Here is a 17,819-nt window from a genome sequence, read left to right as displayed (position 1 = left end):
AAATATGTATTTTTCAATCTGGAAACCAAGCATCATAAATAGAAAACTCTCTCCCAGATGACGTAAGCTGGACAATTTCCATAAGCCAGATCTGTCAGGCCATTGCTTGGGTTTCTAGGTCTCGGATCACAAAAATTAAAGCCCAAACGGAAACTGTCTGTCCCAAAATAATGACTCACAGGCGCCTCTGGAATCTGGGTATTGCAGTCTCACACCTTGTGCTGCAGGCATCACCTGGTATTTTTGTACTGTTTGTAAATAATTCAGCAGCAGCCCTGACTGAAATCCCACCCTACCACCAAAAACAGAAAACACAACTCAGTACAGATTAAAATTTGTTCATACTTAAACATACGGCCTGTATGTAAAGAGTGCCAACTATTTGACTGTGTGATTCTTCTGGGTCTACATCCCTGATATTAATCCCTGTGCTTGCTGCACTCTCTCACAACTCACCACAGAGTTAGAAAAAAAAAAAAAATTTGCACAGTGGTAAAACAAATTCACCAATGAGAATTTTTTTCTCAGCCAAGTAGAAACAATGGGAAAACGATAAATGTCATATTTAATATTGTCCGGTTTATAGTGTACAACTTCACAGTATATAAGTATCTGGATTATTTGCACCAATTCTCTCTTCTTCTACTGCCAGTACTTTCCAGTACTTTTTATGGTCACACTTGGCACATCTAAATGAATTATCAGTTGATTGATACAGGTATTTAATAAAAAGTAGCTTTTATAGATCTGCTAGTCGACACAGTGCCTGTAGTTAACAATAATGTATTGTCCACTAAAGATTTGTTTAGCAGGTAGATCTCATGTTAAATGTTCTTAACACACACGCAAAAACCAAGAAAAAACAAAGAAAAGGGGACACAGGAAACTTTTGGAGGCGATAGATATGTCTATTACCTTTATTGTGGTTTCATGGGTGCATGAAACCCATATGGGTGCATATGGCCAAACTCATCAAATTGTATACATTAATCATGTATAGTTTTTTGTATGTCAATTAACCTCCACAAAGCTGTTAAAAATAGAATTAATGTAATTCTGAATAAAAAATACTTTCTCCTAAAATTTTTTTTAACTAAAAAAATAAATAAAAAGGAGCCCTTGAAATGCAGATGACAAGGGAATTCCCTGGCGGTCCAGTAGTTAGGATGCCAAAAAAAAAAAAACACCAGAAAGAAATGCCAATGACAATATTAAACAAACAAGCTTGGTGCAGAATCACAAAATATTCTCAGCCTGGGCTTCCCTGGTGGCACAGTGGCTAAGAATCTACCTGCCAATGCAGGAGACACGGGTTCAAGCCCTGGTCCAGGAAGATTCCACATGCCCTGGAGCAGCTAAGCCCGTGCGCCACAGCTACTGAGCCTGTGCTCTAGAGCCCACAAGCCACAACAAGAGAAGCCACTGCAGTGAGAAGCCTGTGCACCGCAACAAAAAGTAGCCCACGCTCACAGCAACTAGAGAAAAGCCCGCACACAGGAATGAGGACCCAATGCAGCCAAAAATAAATAAATAAATTTATTAAAAAAATAAAATATTCTCAGCCTGATTGCCAAGAGACCAAAAATGTGACACGCAGGTGGAAAGTTCGGTGTTTCTGGACCACACAAGCTCAGCCATGGCAAAGAAGATCAGCAGGGATTCTCAACTCATGAGATTCAGTCTGACTCATCTGCTCATACTCCACATTCTTTATCAAGTAAAGGCTGTAATGGGAAACCTGAAGCATTGCTTAATTAAAACCTCACCCACATGTACACACTGACACAAAAACTATGTATTATGAGTCCAGAAACCTTGTAAAATACAAGACGCTGGAATGTTGATTGGATTTACGTGTTGATAAAATTTCAGTGAAATGAGCCTACTATCATGCAAGATTACCGTGAAAAATTTAATTGCGCTAACTGTTCTTTTTGGAACATAGAGAACTATCTGCTCTCTTTAGTAGCATTAATCAGATTTCCCTCTTCCATCGCTACTGCAAGAACAAAGACGGTACTTAAAACTGGATCCTGTCCGGCAAAATCTGTAAGTCAATCAGTGGCATCTCACATGCTTTTCGATTTCTGCACTGCAGCTTCCAAATGCAGATATTTGAGAAATATAAATCTTGCCTGCTCAAAGCCCAAAGGAAACATTTGACTCTAAGTCATATTCTCACTGATACTTCTTGGTTAAATAAGTCTTAGAAAAACAAATTAAATTACATCAGCAGCTTAAATATTTATTCTCTCTTGTAATTTCCATATCTTAAAGCCAACCTGTTTAACTATTAAATGTACATAGTCCACTTAGGATACAAAACTATAGCTGTAAACTTTTTTCCCCAATGACTTATATGCGATGCCTTAGTCATTAATAGTAAATACCGATACTATTTGTATAAAGTAAGCCTTCTGAGTTTTTTCATTCTATTTTAGAGAGAATAATCATTGCCTTCTTATTTTGAACCATCAAAAAAAAAAAAAAATAGCAGAGTCTCTTCTGTACCTGGTGTATTTTCATACGAAATAAACACTATTTTGATGCTAATCCTTTGGATAATAGTATAACACCTTGAAGCTTTTCTAATGTTTTTATCAAAAGAATATACTCTTAGATACGTATTTTTATCTTCCAAAAATATTCAAAACGTATTCTGAAAGTAAAATAAAATATTTTGGCCAAATAATTACAATCATTTGCTTTCTTTCCTCTCCCATCTGCTTTTAAAGCAGTAATCACGGGCTTCCCTGGTGGCGCAGTGGTTGAGACTCCGCCTGCCGATGCAGGGGACATGGGTTCGTGCCCCGGTCCGCGAAGATCCCACATGCTGTGGAGCAGCTGGGCCCGTGAGCCATGGCCGCTGAGCCTGCGCGTCCGGAGCCTGTGCTCCGCAATGGGAGAAGCCACAACAGTGAGAGGCCCGCATAAAGCAAAAAAAAAAGCAGTAATCACATGTCACAAAATTCTTTGAATAAAGTTCTGCTTTTGAAAATATAGACAATGGAAAGAATATTGTGCATATTGTATCATTAGTAAGACAGCTGTACTGAGATACGTAATTCTTATCAGTGCATTTATATGGGTGGCTTTCTTTGATGAGAAATCTGGCTGAGAAGAATATCTTCTTTGTGCAATCAAGCAAAATGTTAGCATTTCAAAAATGATTGTCTTTTAAAACACGTTCTGCATGTAGGTGAGGAAAAAAAAATATTTCCCTTCTACTCCTCTAGGTTCTCAGCTAGGACTTTGTAACAAAACACAGAGTGGCAAGAGAAAAGCATACAAATATATTTAATGCAAGTTTTACATGACATGGGAGCCTTTATGAAGAAATGAAGACTTGAAGAAGTGATTAAACTTGAGCATTCTTATGCTAGGTTTAATGAAGATAGGAAAGTGGTGGGAAAATGTGATAGGCCAAAGGGGTATGAGCTGAGAATAGTAAACTAGGGGAAACTTGCAAGGTCTGTTCATTCAGAATCCCCTCGGCATCCCTCTGTCTTCTGTGATAAGGCTGCTCCTTTCCTCCGGGGAGGGCACCTCTCACATGAGGGTCTTAGGGCTTGCTTCAGAGTGTGAAGGGGAGTCAGAGAATCCTTCCTACACCTCTGCTTCTCAGATTCCTCCGGCTTAAAGTATTCAGTATGCCAACACAATATGTTTTGGGACAGTGTGTCCTGAACTCCATCAACTACAACTAACTCAGTAGTAGGTAAAAGATCTTTGTTCTGACTTAAAGTGTGTATGTGTTTATGTGTGTGAAAGAGAAAGAGAGAATCCAAGAAACGTGTATTACAAATTTCAGAAATTCATATATTGGAAAACGATATAAACATTATTTGAAACTTTAACCAAAGGCTATTAAATTGAATTTAGATGTTATTTCTGTTCCAAGTCAAACTTCTCTGAAACCATTGTTACTCTAATTTTCTTTTAAATTAAGTATAGTTTCTTTACTTTTAAAGACAGAATAAACCCCCCAATTTTTAACCAATGAAAGTTACAAATTAAGTCCGCATTACCTACAAGCAGCGTGCAAAATCTTAGATAAATATGCCCTCAATATCCATGCCTTAGGACATGCTCTATAAGTAAGACTATCTGTGAGCTTAAGTAAGTCTCTTCGGGTGATACCCAACAGGTGTGTACCTTATCCTTTGTTTTTCTTAGGCATGGTCCAGTTTTACTGGGAGATTTTAGTCCCAACGACTTGTTATTCTCATTTCTTTTTAACTTCAGAAACTTGGATCTGGACCAACAGGCTTTTAATCAATCCAATTAAGGGAATGTAAGTGGGAGACCTGTGAGGGAGTACAGGTAATCTATGGGACCTGAATTTCTGGAATCATATGAAGGCATATTGCACTTTATGTTGCAAAGGGCTGACAATCTACCCTTTTATCATTCAGGTTGCCTCCCTCTGCCCCCTTTTATAAATTAATTTGGTTTTACTGAGGCTTTGATTAGGTAAGTTACAGATGTATTTCTTGATAGACAGACATGATGTACTGGGTAAAAGGAATGGCTATAAATAGGTCTTAGTAACGTGGTGATAAGATGTCAGGGGAGGGGAAGTGTTCTATGTTTCTGTGATTAGGTATTTTAGTGAGCCTATGCCTCTGGACTGTGAACTTCACAAGTGTTTCTCAGTTTTTTTCTCTCCCCCCTAGGTAGGACAGAATGGCTAGAGTGAGCTGGAGTTGTGTATTTCCCTTCCACAGGGTCTGGATAACTAGTTTCCCCTGAGGGTAGGCCTTGTTAAACAGAACAGAGTGCTCTGATGTACAGTTGGCCCTTGAACAACATGGCTTTGAACTGCATGGGTCCACTCATTCATGGATTTTCTTCAGTAGTAAATACTACAACACTACTTGATCCAGCAGTGGTTGGTTGAATCAGCAGATGTAGAACTGCAGATAATGAAGGCCAACTATAAAGTTATACGTGGATTTCCGACTGTGTGGGCATTGGTGCCCCTAACTAACCCCTCCATTGTTAAAGGGTCAACTGTATTTCCAGATGGTTCCTTTTCCCCTCCCTGTGACAGAAGCACAAAGGGATTTTCCCCTAGTGTTTACTCTTAGAACCTTGTGGAACTCCTGGAGGTCAATCTCACAAAATTGTGGAGGTCTGCCTGTGACTAGGTTCTCCTAGAATTTCCAACTCTCAGAGCTGTCTGCACTGCACCTCTGGCAATTGGTCAATCACAGCTCAGGTTTTCCTACCCTACCCTGGCACTGGTTCCCCCTTATAGTTTTTGCTCACGAGTCTCTGCTCTGGGAAATAGGGACTCCTTGTATTTACCTGTCTCTCCAGTCCTGGGGACAATGGTTTGCCCTATGTCTTCCCCTGTCCCACAGATCCAAGAAGAGCTGTTGATTTTTCAGTCTGTTCAACTTTTTGCTTACTGTTAGGAGGGAGGGGTGACTTCCAGGCTCCAGTCATGCAGAAGCAGAAACGAGAAATTCTAAATATATTTCAATCACTGCAAAAATTAGTAGTTCAAAGAGTACATAGATCAAGGAAAGAAATTACTGAGAAAAAACCCTGCAGCCTAGGAGGAAAAATACACAATCTCAGTATGATGCCTTTTAAAAAGGTAGCAAATGAACAATGTGTAATTACCAACATTTAAATGGCAAAAACAGACCCGCGGAGGAGAGGATAAGCATGGTGAGGCATTGGCTTTTTGCAAAGCCAGCTTAGAACAGTAAGTACACCTTTCTCCATACAGAATTCTATTCAAGCAGTTGCTATAACAAAGAAAGACAATAAAAAATGGAGGATCAAGGTGGAGACATACTGGAATGCATAAAGAGGTCTCATTGAGTAAGGAAACCACTTTCCGCCTTCTGAAAAGTAACAAAAAAGCAAACTGGAAGAAAAGGCACAAACTTTTGGTTGCATATGCAACAAAGACATCATGATCCTGAGAAGAATTAGCTCCTTGTCAGTCATTTATTTCCAAACTGCAGCAAGTTGACGATAAGATCAAGGTAATGGTTGAAGAGACCTTTGCTTGGGCAAAAAGATTATAATCATACCACTATATTTGATCTTTAAGATATATCAAATGCATTTAATCCTCTTAATACATACTCTGGTGGCATTTCAAGATATTTCCATTGACTGTGAATTCAGTAGTCCTAAGAAACTTATGAATATATTATGTTGCCCTTCCATTAACAAATGAAATATGATGTTATACAAGGCATACTAGTTCACTGATAATTCAAAGGCAAAGTTTGAAGATTTATTGTCTGCATTTGATTCTCACTCTCAATTCTTGTTTTGTTGGGGGAAAAATTGTTTTCTTGCTTATGTATGATAAAATATACATTGTAAGGATCGTCATGCTTCTAATAATGTGTTCTGTTTAATTAAGGTGGGTTACTAGAAAAGTCTAATGATTTAAACTCTAATTGTGTAACTGTTATTTTCATAGGAAGTTTATAGAGACTCATCTGAAAACCATTCCCAGTCATGCATTTTCAAATCTGCCCAATATTTCCAGGATGTAAGTCCATTTTTTTTAATATAAAGAGAAGTTTGCAACTGTGACGTGTTATTTTCTAAATGTGTTCTATCAAGAAAAATACTTGTTATATATCGCACTTGCATAAGTCAATAACATTCTACATTTCCAATATATATGAGGTTTATGTACAAGATGTTTATTTGATTTGGCTACATATTTATTCCCTAATTCCTAAATGATTTTTTAAACCTAAAGTAAATTTAAATTCCTTTGGCCTTAAGAATTTAATAATTCTTGATGTATTTCAATATATTTGGAGATGTGGCAAAACCTTAGCCAGGAATCTCCCCATAAACAGATCTATATATCTATCTCTAATCTATCTATCCCAGTTACCAATTCTTGATTTTCTTTTCACCACTAGTACAAACGTTTACATTTTGTCATAAATGTAGCCAGTGATTTCAGACTTCTCACTTTAAAAAATAACTAAAATTAATTTGAAAATTTGAAATCGTAGAAAACTGAATTGCTATACACTCAAGAGTGAGGAGTAAAAGGGGTTCCGTGTTGCATTGACAAAGAGTGTATGTGTCTGAAATGAGCCAGGTCTTTATTTCATTTAGTTGATTCTGACAAGCAATGCAGATAATCCAGGCCTACCAATGACATTACCACCAGCCCGTGTGGTCTCTGGCTAAATTTATTCATTTCATTACCATTTATTGAGTGTCCATTGCATCATGTCAGGAGCATTTGATGTTTTTGGTTGTCACAACTGGAGAGAAGGGTGCTACTGTCATCTAAGGGGTAGAGGTGAAGGATCTACTCAACATCCTACAAGGCATAGGATGCCCCCCACCTCCAACAAAGCATTATCTAGTCTACAATGTCAGTAGTGCTGAGACTGAGAAACCATCCCAGCTGAACATCTCTGCAGTTTTTTCTTTTTCTACCAGCCCTTCCTTTTTCAAATTCTTGCGTCCTTTGGTTTCCCTGCTGTTGTTCTCTCCCTCTTTTTAACATCTTACCCTGGCTACTCTTCCTCAATTTCCTCTCCTGGATTCCTATTTCATTTCATTTCATTTCATTCAGTTACTTACATACCAGTTCTTTGTTTATTTTGTCCTAATTCCTTTATACCCTCTGCCACCTTGAATGAAAACTCCCATTCCTTTGGCTTCACTATTACCTAATACAACTAATTCCTAAATGAGTATCTCTAGCCCTGAGTTGTTCCTGCAGTTCAGGCCTGTATTACAAACTTCCTTCCAAATAGTGTCACCTTGATGTCCCACAGACACTTCAAACAACATATCCAAAATAAACTCATCATCTTCCTCCTAAACTGTTCCCTCTCTACTCCTTCTTGTAACAACAGCACCATTTAGTGGTCTGAAAGCTAAAAGCCTCAAATTCCCCTTTAGCTCTTCCTTTTCCCTGACCTCCCCTATACAATTGCCTATTTGGTGGCTCTACTTGGCTATATTCATTCATTCAATGAATATTTATTGAGCCCTACTTTGTGCCTGGCGCTTTGCTAGATGTGTCACGTACAACAGTAGACAACACTTATGGAGCTTCCAGTTTCCTTCCTAAGAGAGTGATAAGTGCCATGATGGGGTCAGTTCTAGGGTGACCTGGGAACTCATATGAGAGGTCTGTTACCTGGATATGGGGTGGGGTCAGGGAAGGCTTCCTGGAGGAAATGGTGCCTAATTTGCAATGTGTATTATCTGGCCAAAAACCAAAAGATAGAAAGATAGTTCCAAGCAGAAGAGAAAAGGGATGTCAGTGAAGTTAAAAATAAGTTTGTTGAGGCTGGAGCTTAGGCTGGGAGTGGGGACAGTAGAGAAAAATAAAATTGGGAGGGAAGCGAGTACAGGGCCTTGTGAATCATTTGAAGGAGTTTGAAATCTTCCCTAAGGACCAAGCCACAGAGCGATTGTAAGCAGGGAAGTGAGAGATCAGATGGTTTAGAAATATTCCCTGGATGGGCTGTGGAAAAGGGGTGAAAGTGGAGCAAGGCTGGAGACAGGAAGTTAGTGAGGAGGTCGATGCAGTGCCTGGGGAGAGGGGACGGCAGGTTGAATGGTGAAGGCTGAGTGAGAAGAAAGAAAAAGTGGCCAGGTTTGAGAAATAAGGGAGAACGGACAAACTTAAAAGTTGATTGATTTTTTTTTTTTTTTTTTTTTTTTGCGTTACGCGGGCCTCTCAATGCTGTGGCCTCTCCCGCCGCGGAGCACAGGCCCCGGACGCGCAGGCCCAGCGGCCATGGCTCACGGGCCCAGCCGCTCCGCGGCATGTGGGATCCTCCCGGACCGGGGCACGAACCCGCGTCCCCCGCACTGGCAGGCGGACTCCCAACCACTGCGCCACCAGGGAAGCCCCAGTTGATTGATTTTGAAGGGGGAAACAGATGGAGAATTTCAACGACATTTCTGACTAGGACACCTGTGTGGTTGATGAGCACATTTGCCAAGGTAGAGAAGTTTTCTGTGCATTTGCTGTGGAGGGACAGGGGGTAAGTTAGGAATTCAATTTGGGGCCTGTGGCGTTTGAGGTGCCTTTGAGGCATCCAGCAGCTATGTCTAATAGATATCAGGATAAAATTCTTTTATTAATTCATTCAAGAAATATTTATTCAGTCCCTGGTATATATCAATCATTTTTCCAAGAGATAGGGATACATCAGGGAACAGATGCACAAAGAGCCATGCCCCTGTGGAGTTCACATTCGAACGAAAAGAAATAGGCAAGGAACCAAAAACATAATAAATAAATATATTAATACAGAAGGGAATATGGATATGGCAAAAAGGAAAAAAAATCAAAGTAGACTAAGGAGAACTGGAAATTCTGGGTATGTAGGGGCACTCAGGAGAAATTTTGGTAGAGATTAAGACTTGAGAGTCATAAACAGGTAGAAGTAACTGGGACCAGGGAAAGGCATCAAAGAGAAGGAGAGGCTTAAAAAAAAAACTGAAGAAAGAACAATTTTAAGAACATGAGGTCCCTAAGAAGGCAGGAGGGAATGGGGTCCAAATAGAGGGATTGACCTTTTACAGGAAGATGGACACCTTTTGTACTATAACGAGAAATAGCAGTTAGAGATGGGGCAGGTGCAGGTAAATTAATAGGCTTATTAGAGGGGGATTCCAGGAATTCTCATCTCAAGGTTTCAATATTTTCTACAAATTATTAAAAAGATTATCTATTAATATTTGGGTAGAAAGGGCAGAGTTAGAAATTTGAGAAGGTTTGAAATAAAATGATGGGCAATAAAAGAAGGAAGTTTGACTGGGATATTCAGGACATCCAGGCAGATTTGAAGGTCCTGATGAGGACTCTTCCAGGGAGACTGTGTTTAGATTCTCCAGTCTGGGTTAAGTGTGCCCTGAACCCCATCAAAGAATTTATCACTCTACATGTTAATCCCATTTACCTGTCTGTATCTCCCACTACTGTGAGTTCCTTGAAGCTAGGGAACAGGTCTGAGTGGTCAATGCTCATTTACTGACATATAGTGAATGTTTAATAGATATTTGTTGAATGAAAGCATACACACATACCTAAATAATAGTTAGGGAGCTGTCACATCTGTGGGGCAAGAGATCACCAGGTAGATTTGCCTGGAACAGTACAAATTCCCACGTATTATTCTGGCATAATTATTAATAGCACCCTGCATTAACTCACAAAAATATCCTATTTGGGATGATTAATGATATGGTTACTCTAGTTATTACATGAGACGTGCATGCTTAGAAGAAATATGAGGAAGAGGTGGGATCTGATTTTTCCTGATTATAAAAATGGGATAAGCAAGTAGGGAATCACTGCTCTTATCCCACTGAATAAATGGTTCCTATATGTTGTCTTCACAACCAAGCTACAAGAGTCCTCTAAGGAGGTATCATTCAGTTGGAGAAATTGGAACTTCAGTGATCATGACATGTGCTGAATGACTAAAACCTTAAGAAAGCTTTGCACCTCCTAAACTAAGAAATTCAGGAGAAAATTTGGAGCGATGGATATGATGCAAAGTTAGGAAAACAAGTTTGCAGCCTTCAAAATTAATCTTGTCCTTCAGATGGCTCAGCTTCATCCATCATAAATCCCCACAATCTCTACACAATAAACTAATTCTTTTCAACATCTTCAGTGGTTTCCTCTATGTTAGAGATATGATATTTGGATCAAAATAATTTATGTAATGTTATCCACAAGTGGCAATGACTTGGGAGACCTGATAAATCAAAGGATAATTGTTTAGAGAATAGATAATTCAAAACAGAAAGCACAGGACCTTTAGAATACACACAATACCCATGAGAAAAACACTCAAATGGAACAGTCAGCACTCCTCTTATAAAAATTGTATTAATGAAAATATTTTACTGGCAGATTCAATTCAAACTATAGGCCAGTGGTTCTTAACCCTGCCTGTGCGTTAGAATCATCTGGGAAGCTTTGTAAAAATAAAAATGTTTGCCCCATCCCTTAAGTACTCTGAATTAATTATCCTGGACCGAGTCTTGGACATCTTATGTTTTAAAAGCCTCCCAAATAGTTCAGTTGTATGGCCAGGGTTGAGAAGCTCTGCTACGGCCACAGGTGGACACCATCTGTTAATCATTAATTTTCCCAAATGTCATAGAAATGCCTCTCAATAAAAAGCAGCCATTGAATTTGGCTGCATTAGTCATTCTTATTACAAGATAGAATTTAGGAGACTTTTTGAAACATTATCCCTTATGTATTCTTGACAAGTTGTATTTAGAAGTTTCTCTTTTCTCCTTTTTAGTACTTAAAACTTTTATTTGTGTTGCCTTTCAATTACAAAGTTCAAAATACATATTGAGTTTTCAGCCTCTCAAAATCAAGAAGAGAAGTCTTGAGAGAATATATAGTCACCACCCTATGGAATGTTCCACTAGAGAAATGTGGCTTTTTCTTCATCTTCTTTGTAACTACATCTCTGACCTCATGCAATTAGCTACTCCATTAAAAATGCCTCTTATTTATTGGTGAATTCTTTTCTAACGTCTTTCATTTTCTGCTATTTTGAGTAACTCACCTGTTCATTCATTCACTCAGTCATTCACTTAATCCATATTTATTGGAAGTCTACTACATGACAAGCAATATGAAAGGTACTCAAAATTCAGTGTCCATCAGAAACAGACAGTTCCCCATTTCAGAGAACTGGCACTCTAATGAGACATCAATCACATATCACCCAAACACTTGCAAAGTTTCATTGTGATAATTAGTGGAAGAAGAAGTTCATGGTGCCATGAGGATATACTATGCAAAATTTGACCTAATCAGGAAATTTGGGGAAAGCTTCTAAAGGAAGTTATCTGTTGAATGAAACCAGAAGAATGAATAGGTCCAATGAATTGGGAAACTTTCAGATAAAACAGGATCTAAAAAAAGTAATAACTAATTTTAACATAATTAGGGAGAAACCATGAGGGTTGTGCATGTTGCGTGACCTGGGAAGCCCCTGACAAAGAAGTTACATCAAAATTAATAGTATGTTTGCAGTTCACAACCCCACTAACTTTCTACTTTGTTTTATATTTTTGTGATGCTCAGCTACTTGTCGATAGATGCAGCTCTGCAGCGGCTGGAATCACATTCCTTCTCCAATTTGAGTAAAATGACTCACATGTAAGTACAATGAAAAGTGAAGCATAAATCCAAGCCACAGCCACTCTTAATTGATAATTTGGGGGCTCCAGATGGCAATAGCAACTAGAACATGGGTCAGAATTTCCATTTATATTCAATTCTTAACTTGTTCTCACTCTCAGTTTATGTTAATTCATCCTAATTCTAACTTGCATGGCTGGAAGTTAAAGACAAAATTAGAAGTCCTCTTTTTGAATTGTCATTTCTTTCTGTTACTACTGTGTCAACAGATTTCATTGACATGGATATCAGTAAGTCAATAAATATTTACTGACCACCTACTGGATTCCAGGGCCTGTGCAAGTTTCTGCCAAAACTAACTTTTTTCCCTCATTTAGGAAAGAGAAATGTAGCCTTGTGAGATTAGAACAGGAGTGGAGTTAAGAGCTCTGGCTTTGGAGTTGGTCAGAGTTGGGTTAAAACCCTGGTTTCTTTGCCTGTCATTGTCTAACCTTGATGTTCCCTGGTGGTCTAGTGGTTAGGTCACAGCACTCTCATTATCTAACCTTGGACATGTCATGTAATCCTTCCTAACCTCAGTTTCCTCATTTGTAAAATAATGGTAATAAGAGTTCCAACTTAATATACTTATTATAAATATTGAATGACATAATGCCTGTAAGCATTTAGCACAGTGCCTCCCACCTAAAACCAATCAATACACTTCATAAATAATTATTCTGTTTTTATTTCTGTAGTACCTTGCAATCTATAAAAAGTTTTACACAAATAATCACATTACATTCTTTTAAGCAGCCATGTATTATGAAATATTAACTCTCTTTTCTTGATGAAGAACAAAAATACTTATCATCTATGAATACTTAGTATGTTCTAAACATTATGCTGAACATTTAAGTACTTTATTTAACCTTCAAAAAACAACCCTGTGAAGTAGAGATTATCATTTGTATTATTTATTTAAAAAAAGCATAAATGTAGAGAGACTAAATATATTATCCTAGGTCACAGAGTTACTAACGGATAGGGTCAGAGGTTTTACATCATAAATATGTGACTCAAATCTTCTTTCCCTTATGTAATACCGTATGCTGCCTTTAACACATTTTTGCCCAGAGACGTGTTACGGCCACAGGTATTAGTTTCTGCAAAAATCCCCTGGACAATAATGTGTTAAGAATACTGAGGCCCAGAAAGTTGTCTCCAGATATGGTAGGCTAGCGGACATTATTATATCAACCATTGGTTTGAAAACAACTAGAGGAGCTGGAAAAAAATCTGTTTAAAGGTATTTGAGTGTTATGAAGGCAGCAAGAACTTAAAGGGAGAGAAGCAAATCCCCAAAACAACATTTGATTACTTTCCTCTTGAAGTATTTTCTAAACTGTAAACAACAGCTGAGAGGCTGCCCAGGGGTTTAGGCAGTCTCATAGAGCTAGGGAAATAAAAACTGGAGTTCAAGGCTTACTAAAGAGATAGTTCCTAGTAAACACCCAAGGATTTTAGCTGGGATGCCAAAAAGAGCTTCATCCCAGAAGTATGGTATAATGGGAAATAGATCAGTCCTCACAAAGACTAAAGCTCAGCTTTCAATAAAAAATAACCAAGCATACAAAAAAAATTAAAAATAAAGAATTTATGGCAAAAATCAAGAGAAGGAAACAGACAATAGAAAATGATCCACAAGAGATTCAAATATTGGAGTTATCAGATAGACTTTAAAATAACTATGATCAAGACATTCAAAAATTTAATTGCCAAGATAGAGAATTTTAGAATAGAACGGGAAAATATTTTTGAAAGGATCAAATGGAAACTCTAGAATTTAAAAATTCAATAACTAAAATAAAACCTAAATACATGAGTTTAACAACAGATATACATAGGTCAAAAGAGAGTAAGTAACCTAGAAGTTAGGTCAGAAGAATTTATCCAACCTGAAGCATGGAGAGAAAAAGAAATATGTGGCACACTAAAATGTCTAGCATACCTATTACTGGATCCCAAGAAAAAGAAGAGAAAGAATGAAAGAAGCAATATTTGAAAGAAAATTTCCAAAATTCATGAGACATCAAGTCACAAATGTAAGCAGTACTGCAAGCCCCTAAAGGATAAATACAAAGAAAACCACATCAAGGCACATCATAGTAAAAGTGCTAAAAAATCAAAGAAAGAGAAAATCATAAAAAGCAGCCAGAGGAAAAAAATACATAATACTTTCAAAGAAGTAACAACATGACTGAAAGCTGACTTTTCAACAGAAATGATGGAATCCACAAAGCAAAAACTAAGATATCTGCAAAAAGGAGAACCACGAAAATAACAACAGCAAATATCAGCCACCCTAACAAAAAGATTCTCTGAAATTGAAGACAAAAGAAAGACATTTCAAGCAAACAAAAGCTGAGAGGATTCATCACCATTAGGCTCATATTAAAGAAACTGCTAAAGGGAATTATTAAGGCAAAAGGAAAATAATCCTACCTGATAGCACAGAGGTACAGGAGGAAATGAAAAGCAAAAAACAAAAACAAACGAACAAAAAGAGCTAAATATAAATTAACCTCGACTGTACAAAACAAAACAAAACGTCTTATGGGGTTTAAAAAACAGGCAGTCTTTGCTCTGCACGATAGTGTTGGACCATAAAACTGTGCATGCTGAAACTGTGCAAAGCGATCTTAATCAATGAAAAAAAGATTACTTTTTGTGACAAAAATTCTTGTCAAAACATTAAAATCTCTCTTACTATTGGGTTATAAATGCATGGGGAAAGTAAAAATAGTAAAACTAATATTTTTAGCACATTGTAATTTTAAACGTTAGAAGCACTTAGAAGTAAAATGTTTTATTTCTTTCTAAAAAGCTTATCAAGAGTAGTTTGAATAGCACACACATTTTTCTCTGTTGTATATATAACTTACGAGAGAGTATCACGTCACTGTCTTGGCAAATTGTCATACTCCTTTCTAGGTCTGGATCAGCTTCCAATATCTATCCTCTGTTCTTTCAATGTCAAAATATTTCTGAGAGTCCCTTTAATGTAAGTTCTTTTTTTTACCAGCATCATTTCTTTGGGGACATCTTCATTCTTTTATTCACAACCACTTTTCTTATTTATGTCAATAATGCACCTTCACTTAAGTTCCTCTTATTAAATGTCTAGAGTCTCTCAACTGGTAGCAGTATGGACGTTCCCATGGTTAGCAGTTTCTATGATTCTATTTACATTTATTCAAATTTCACTTCCAGCACTATCACATTTTGTTTCTTTGTTTCTTCCATCTTTGTTGGTCAATTACCTCTTTCAATTATCCTCTTTTATAAAATGTTGTGTGGGTTTATCACTGAGAGTCATGGAGGCAACACAACTGCACACCTTATTGTTTGTGTATGAACTGAATAATAGATGCTAGGTGACCTATCACCAATGACTTTGAAAGGAGCAGTGTAATTGATCACCTATCATGATGTGCATCTGTTACTTACATAGTGATGCGTGGACTGAAGATCTGGCAGCAAAGTTCGTACTTTATGCAATTACTCATAGTTAATATATTGTGGTAACAAACTTGAACCATGTGGTTGGAACCAGTTATTATTTAAATTTAACTAAATAATGGTAACTGAACCTCATGCGTATGGGAACCATGCAAAGCAAGGACTGCCTGTATACACAGAATTCAAATACACAATAGCAAACAAAGTGATGGGAGGGTTTTAAATAGTGTTAATGCATTCTAAGTTCTTTGAATTGTCTGGGAAATGGTAAAAGCACTAACTTATATTAGACTTTTACAAATAACGAATAAATATTCTAATCCATAGGGCAAAAACTAAAATAACTGTAAAAGAATGGATAAATAACAAGCTAATAAGAGTGAGGAATGGAATAATAAAAATTAATACAAAAAGGGCAAGAAATTAGAAGAAATAAAGAACTTCTGGAACAAATAGTAGATTTAACTCCAAATAACCAATATTTACATTAAGTGCATAAAAGGACTAAACACTCCAATTAAAATACAAATTGCCAAATAGGTTAATTAAAAATGCTGCTTATAAGAGACATACTTTAAATGTAAAGGTATAGCAAGATAGAAAATGTAATCATGAAAATATTAACATGCAAACAGTAACCAAGAGAAAATTGATATAAATATACCAATATATATAAAGCATGAAGCCTTGCTATATATAAAAAGAAATTTTACTACGATATAAAAGGATTACTATACACTGTACCAAAAAGATATAATGATTCTAACCTTGAATGTCTATAAGAGCATAGCTTCAAACCATATAAAGCAGAAAGTAACAGAACTAAAAAAATAAAATAGATAAATCCACAATCATAGTGGGAGTTTAATATAGCTTTATCTGATAGAACATATATACCAAAAAAGTAAATAATCATACTCATAAGAAATTAATATCTCAGTAGCTTACAAAAAATTGAAATCAACCATATTCTCTGACTAGTAGGTAGTACACTTCTAAATAATCATGGATCAAAGAAGAAATCCCAACAGGTACTAGAAAACAATTTAACTAATTGTCAATAAAAATATGACAAATCAAAACCTGTAGGATGCAATTTAAGTTATACCCAGAAGAAAATATATATGTTAGAAAAAAGGCTGAAAATAATTCATTTATGTATCTTTCACAATAAATTTATAAAGGAACAGTGAATTAAAACCAAAGGAAGTAGAACAATACCCAAGAAAACTGAGAATTCAGGTCATTAAGAACAACAGTTAAAATTCAAAACCAAATCTCCAGACTCCAAATATAATGTTCATTTATCACACCATTTTGCTTCTCTGCCCCACTCACCAAAAAATCAAGGCAACTGATTTGTAATAAAGCTCTATATAAATCCTGCATCTCTTAAAAGCAACTGTTTTGTTTTATTACAGCCTTTTTCTCATAAAGGTTCTAGTTGTTAATATTTCTCTTATAAATATCCATTTTCCCTCTCTGAGCAAAAGTGTTAACTTCCAAAAGCAAAGGAAACTATTAAATACAATGACTACAACAAGGATGAATTTGAAAGTGCGTTTTTAAAAAGATACTTTCCTTATATATATGAGGTATTGAGAGCCTAATATCTTAGAAAGTAAGAGAATAATGCATCTTGCATTCTTCAAATTTTCCTACTATATATCCAACATTATTATCTGCAAATGGTTCTAGTCAACATGAAGGATAAATAAAGACTTTGGGTGCCAAACATCAATAATTTGTTTAATCCACAGACCGCATGGTACTGTCAACCAAAATTTCCTGGGATTCCTGAGCACAGAATTAAAGCCCTCTGATTTATTTAGGAAATAGCTCTTCACCATGTTGGACTTGCTGCAAGGGTAGGTACTAAACTAGGGAGTACTGATTTCAAATGTCAGTGCATGTTGCCAGTGCTTATTGAAATGCCTCAGTGAGCACATCAGCAGTTAAAGAGCATAATGTTATTGTTTTGTGAATATATTTCCTTCCTCAGCTGCCCTCTCTCTACCCCTTTCTGACCATGTGATTTGGTGAATAGACTGATCTAGGGCTACGGAGAACTCACACTTCATCATCCCCACTTCTAATCATCTCTCCAATGCCTTTTCAAACTTTTCCTGCCCAAGCTCAATATTTGTCCTCTGAGACAGCTTAATTCATGTTT

The 17,819-nt window shown here is 36.9% G+C and overlaps 1 protein-coding gene across 3 annotated transcripts in view; it reads left to right on the top strand.

Moving 5' to 3' along the window:
* The window catches only part of TSHR (thyroid stimulating hormone receptor), a 172,741-nt gene that overhangs the window by 91,397 nt on the left and 63,525 nt on the right, over positions 1-17,819 (top strand). For all 3 annotated transcript variants that reach the window (XM_065871471.1, XM_065871472.1, XM_065871473.1), the window contains exons 2-3: positions 6,452-6,523; positions 12,089-12,163. In XM_065871471.1, the coding sequence (XP_065727543.1) occupies positions 6,452-6,523; positions 12,089-12,163 (147 nt within the window). The remainder of the gene's footprint in view (positions 1-6,451; positions 6,524-12,088; positions 12,164-17,819) is intronic.

This window comes from Phocoena phocoena, chromosome 2, assembly GCF_963924675.1.
Source record: "Phocoena phocoena chromosome 2, mPhoPho1.1, whole genome shotgun sequence".
NCBI classification, from domain to species: Eukaryota; Metazoa; Chordata; class Mammalia; order Artiodactyla; family Phocoenidae; genus Phocoena; species Phocoena phocoena.
Note: the sequence above shows the minus strand (reverse complement) of the source record. Positions and strands in the feature narration are given on the sequence as shown.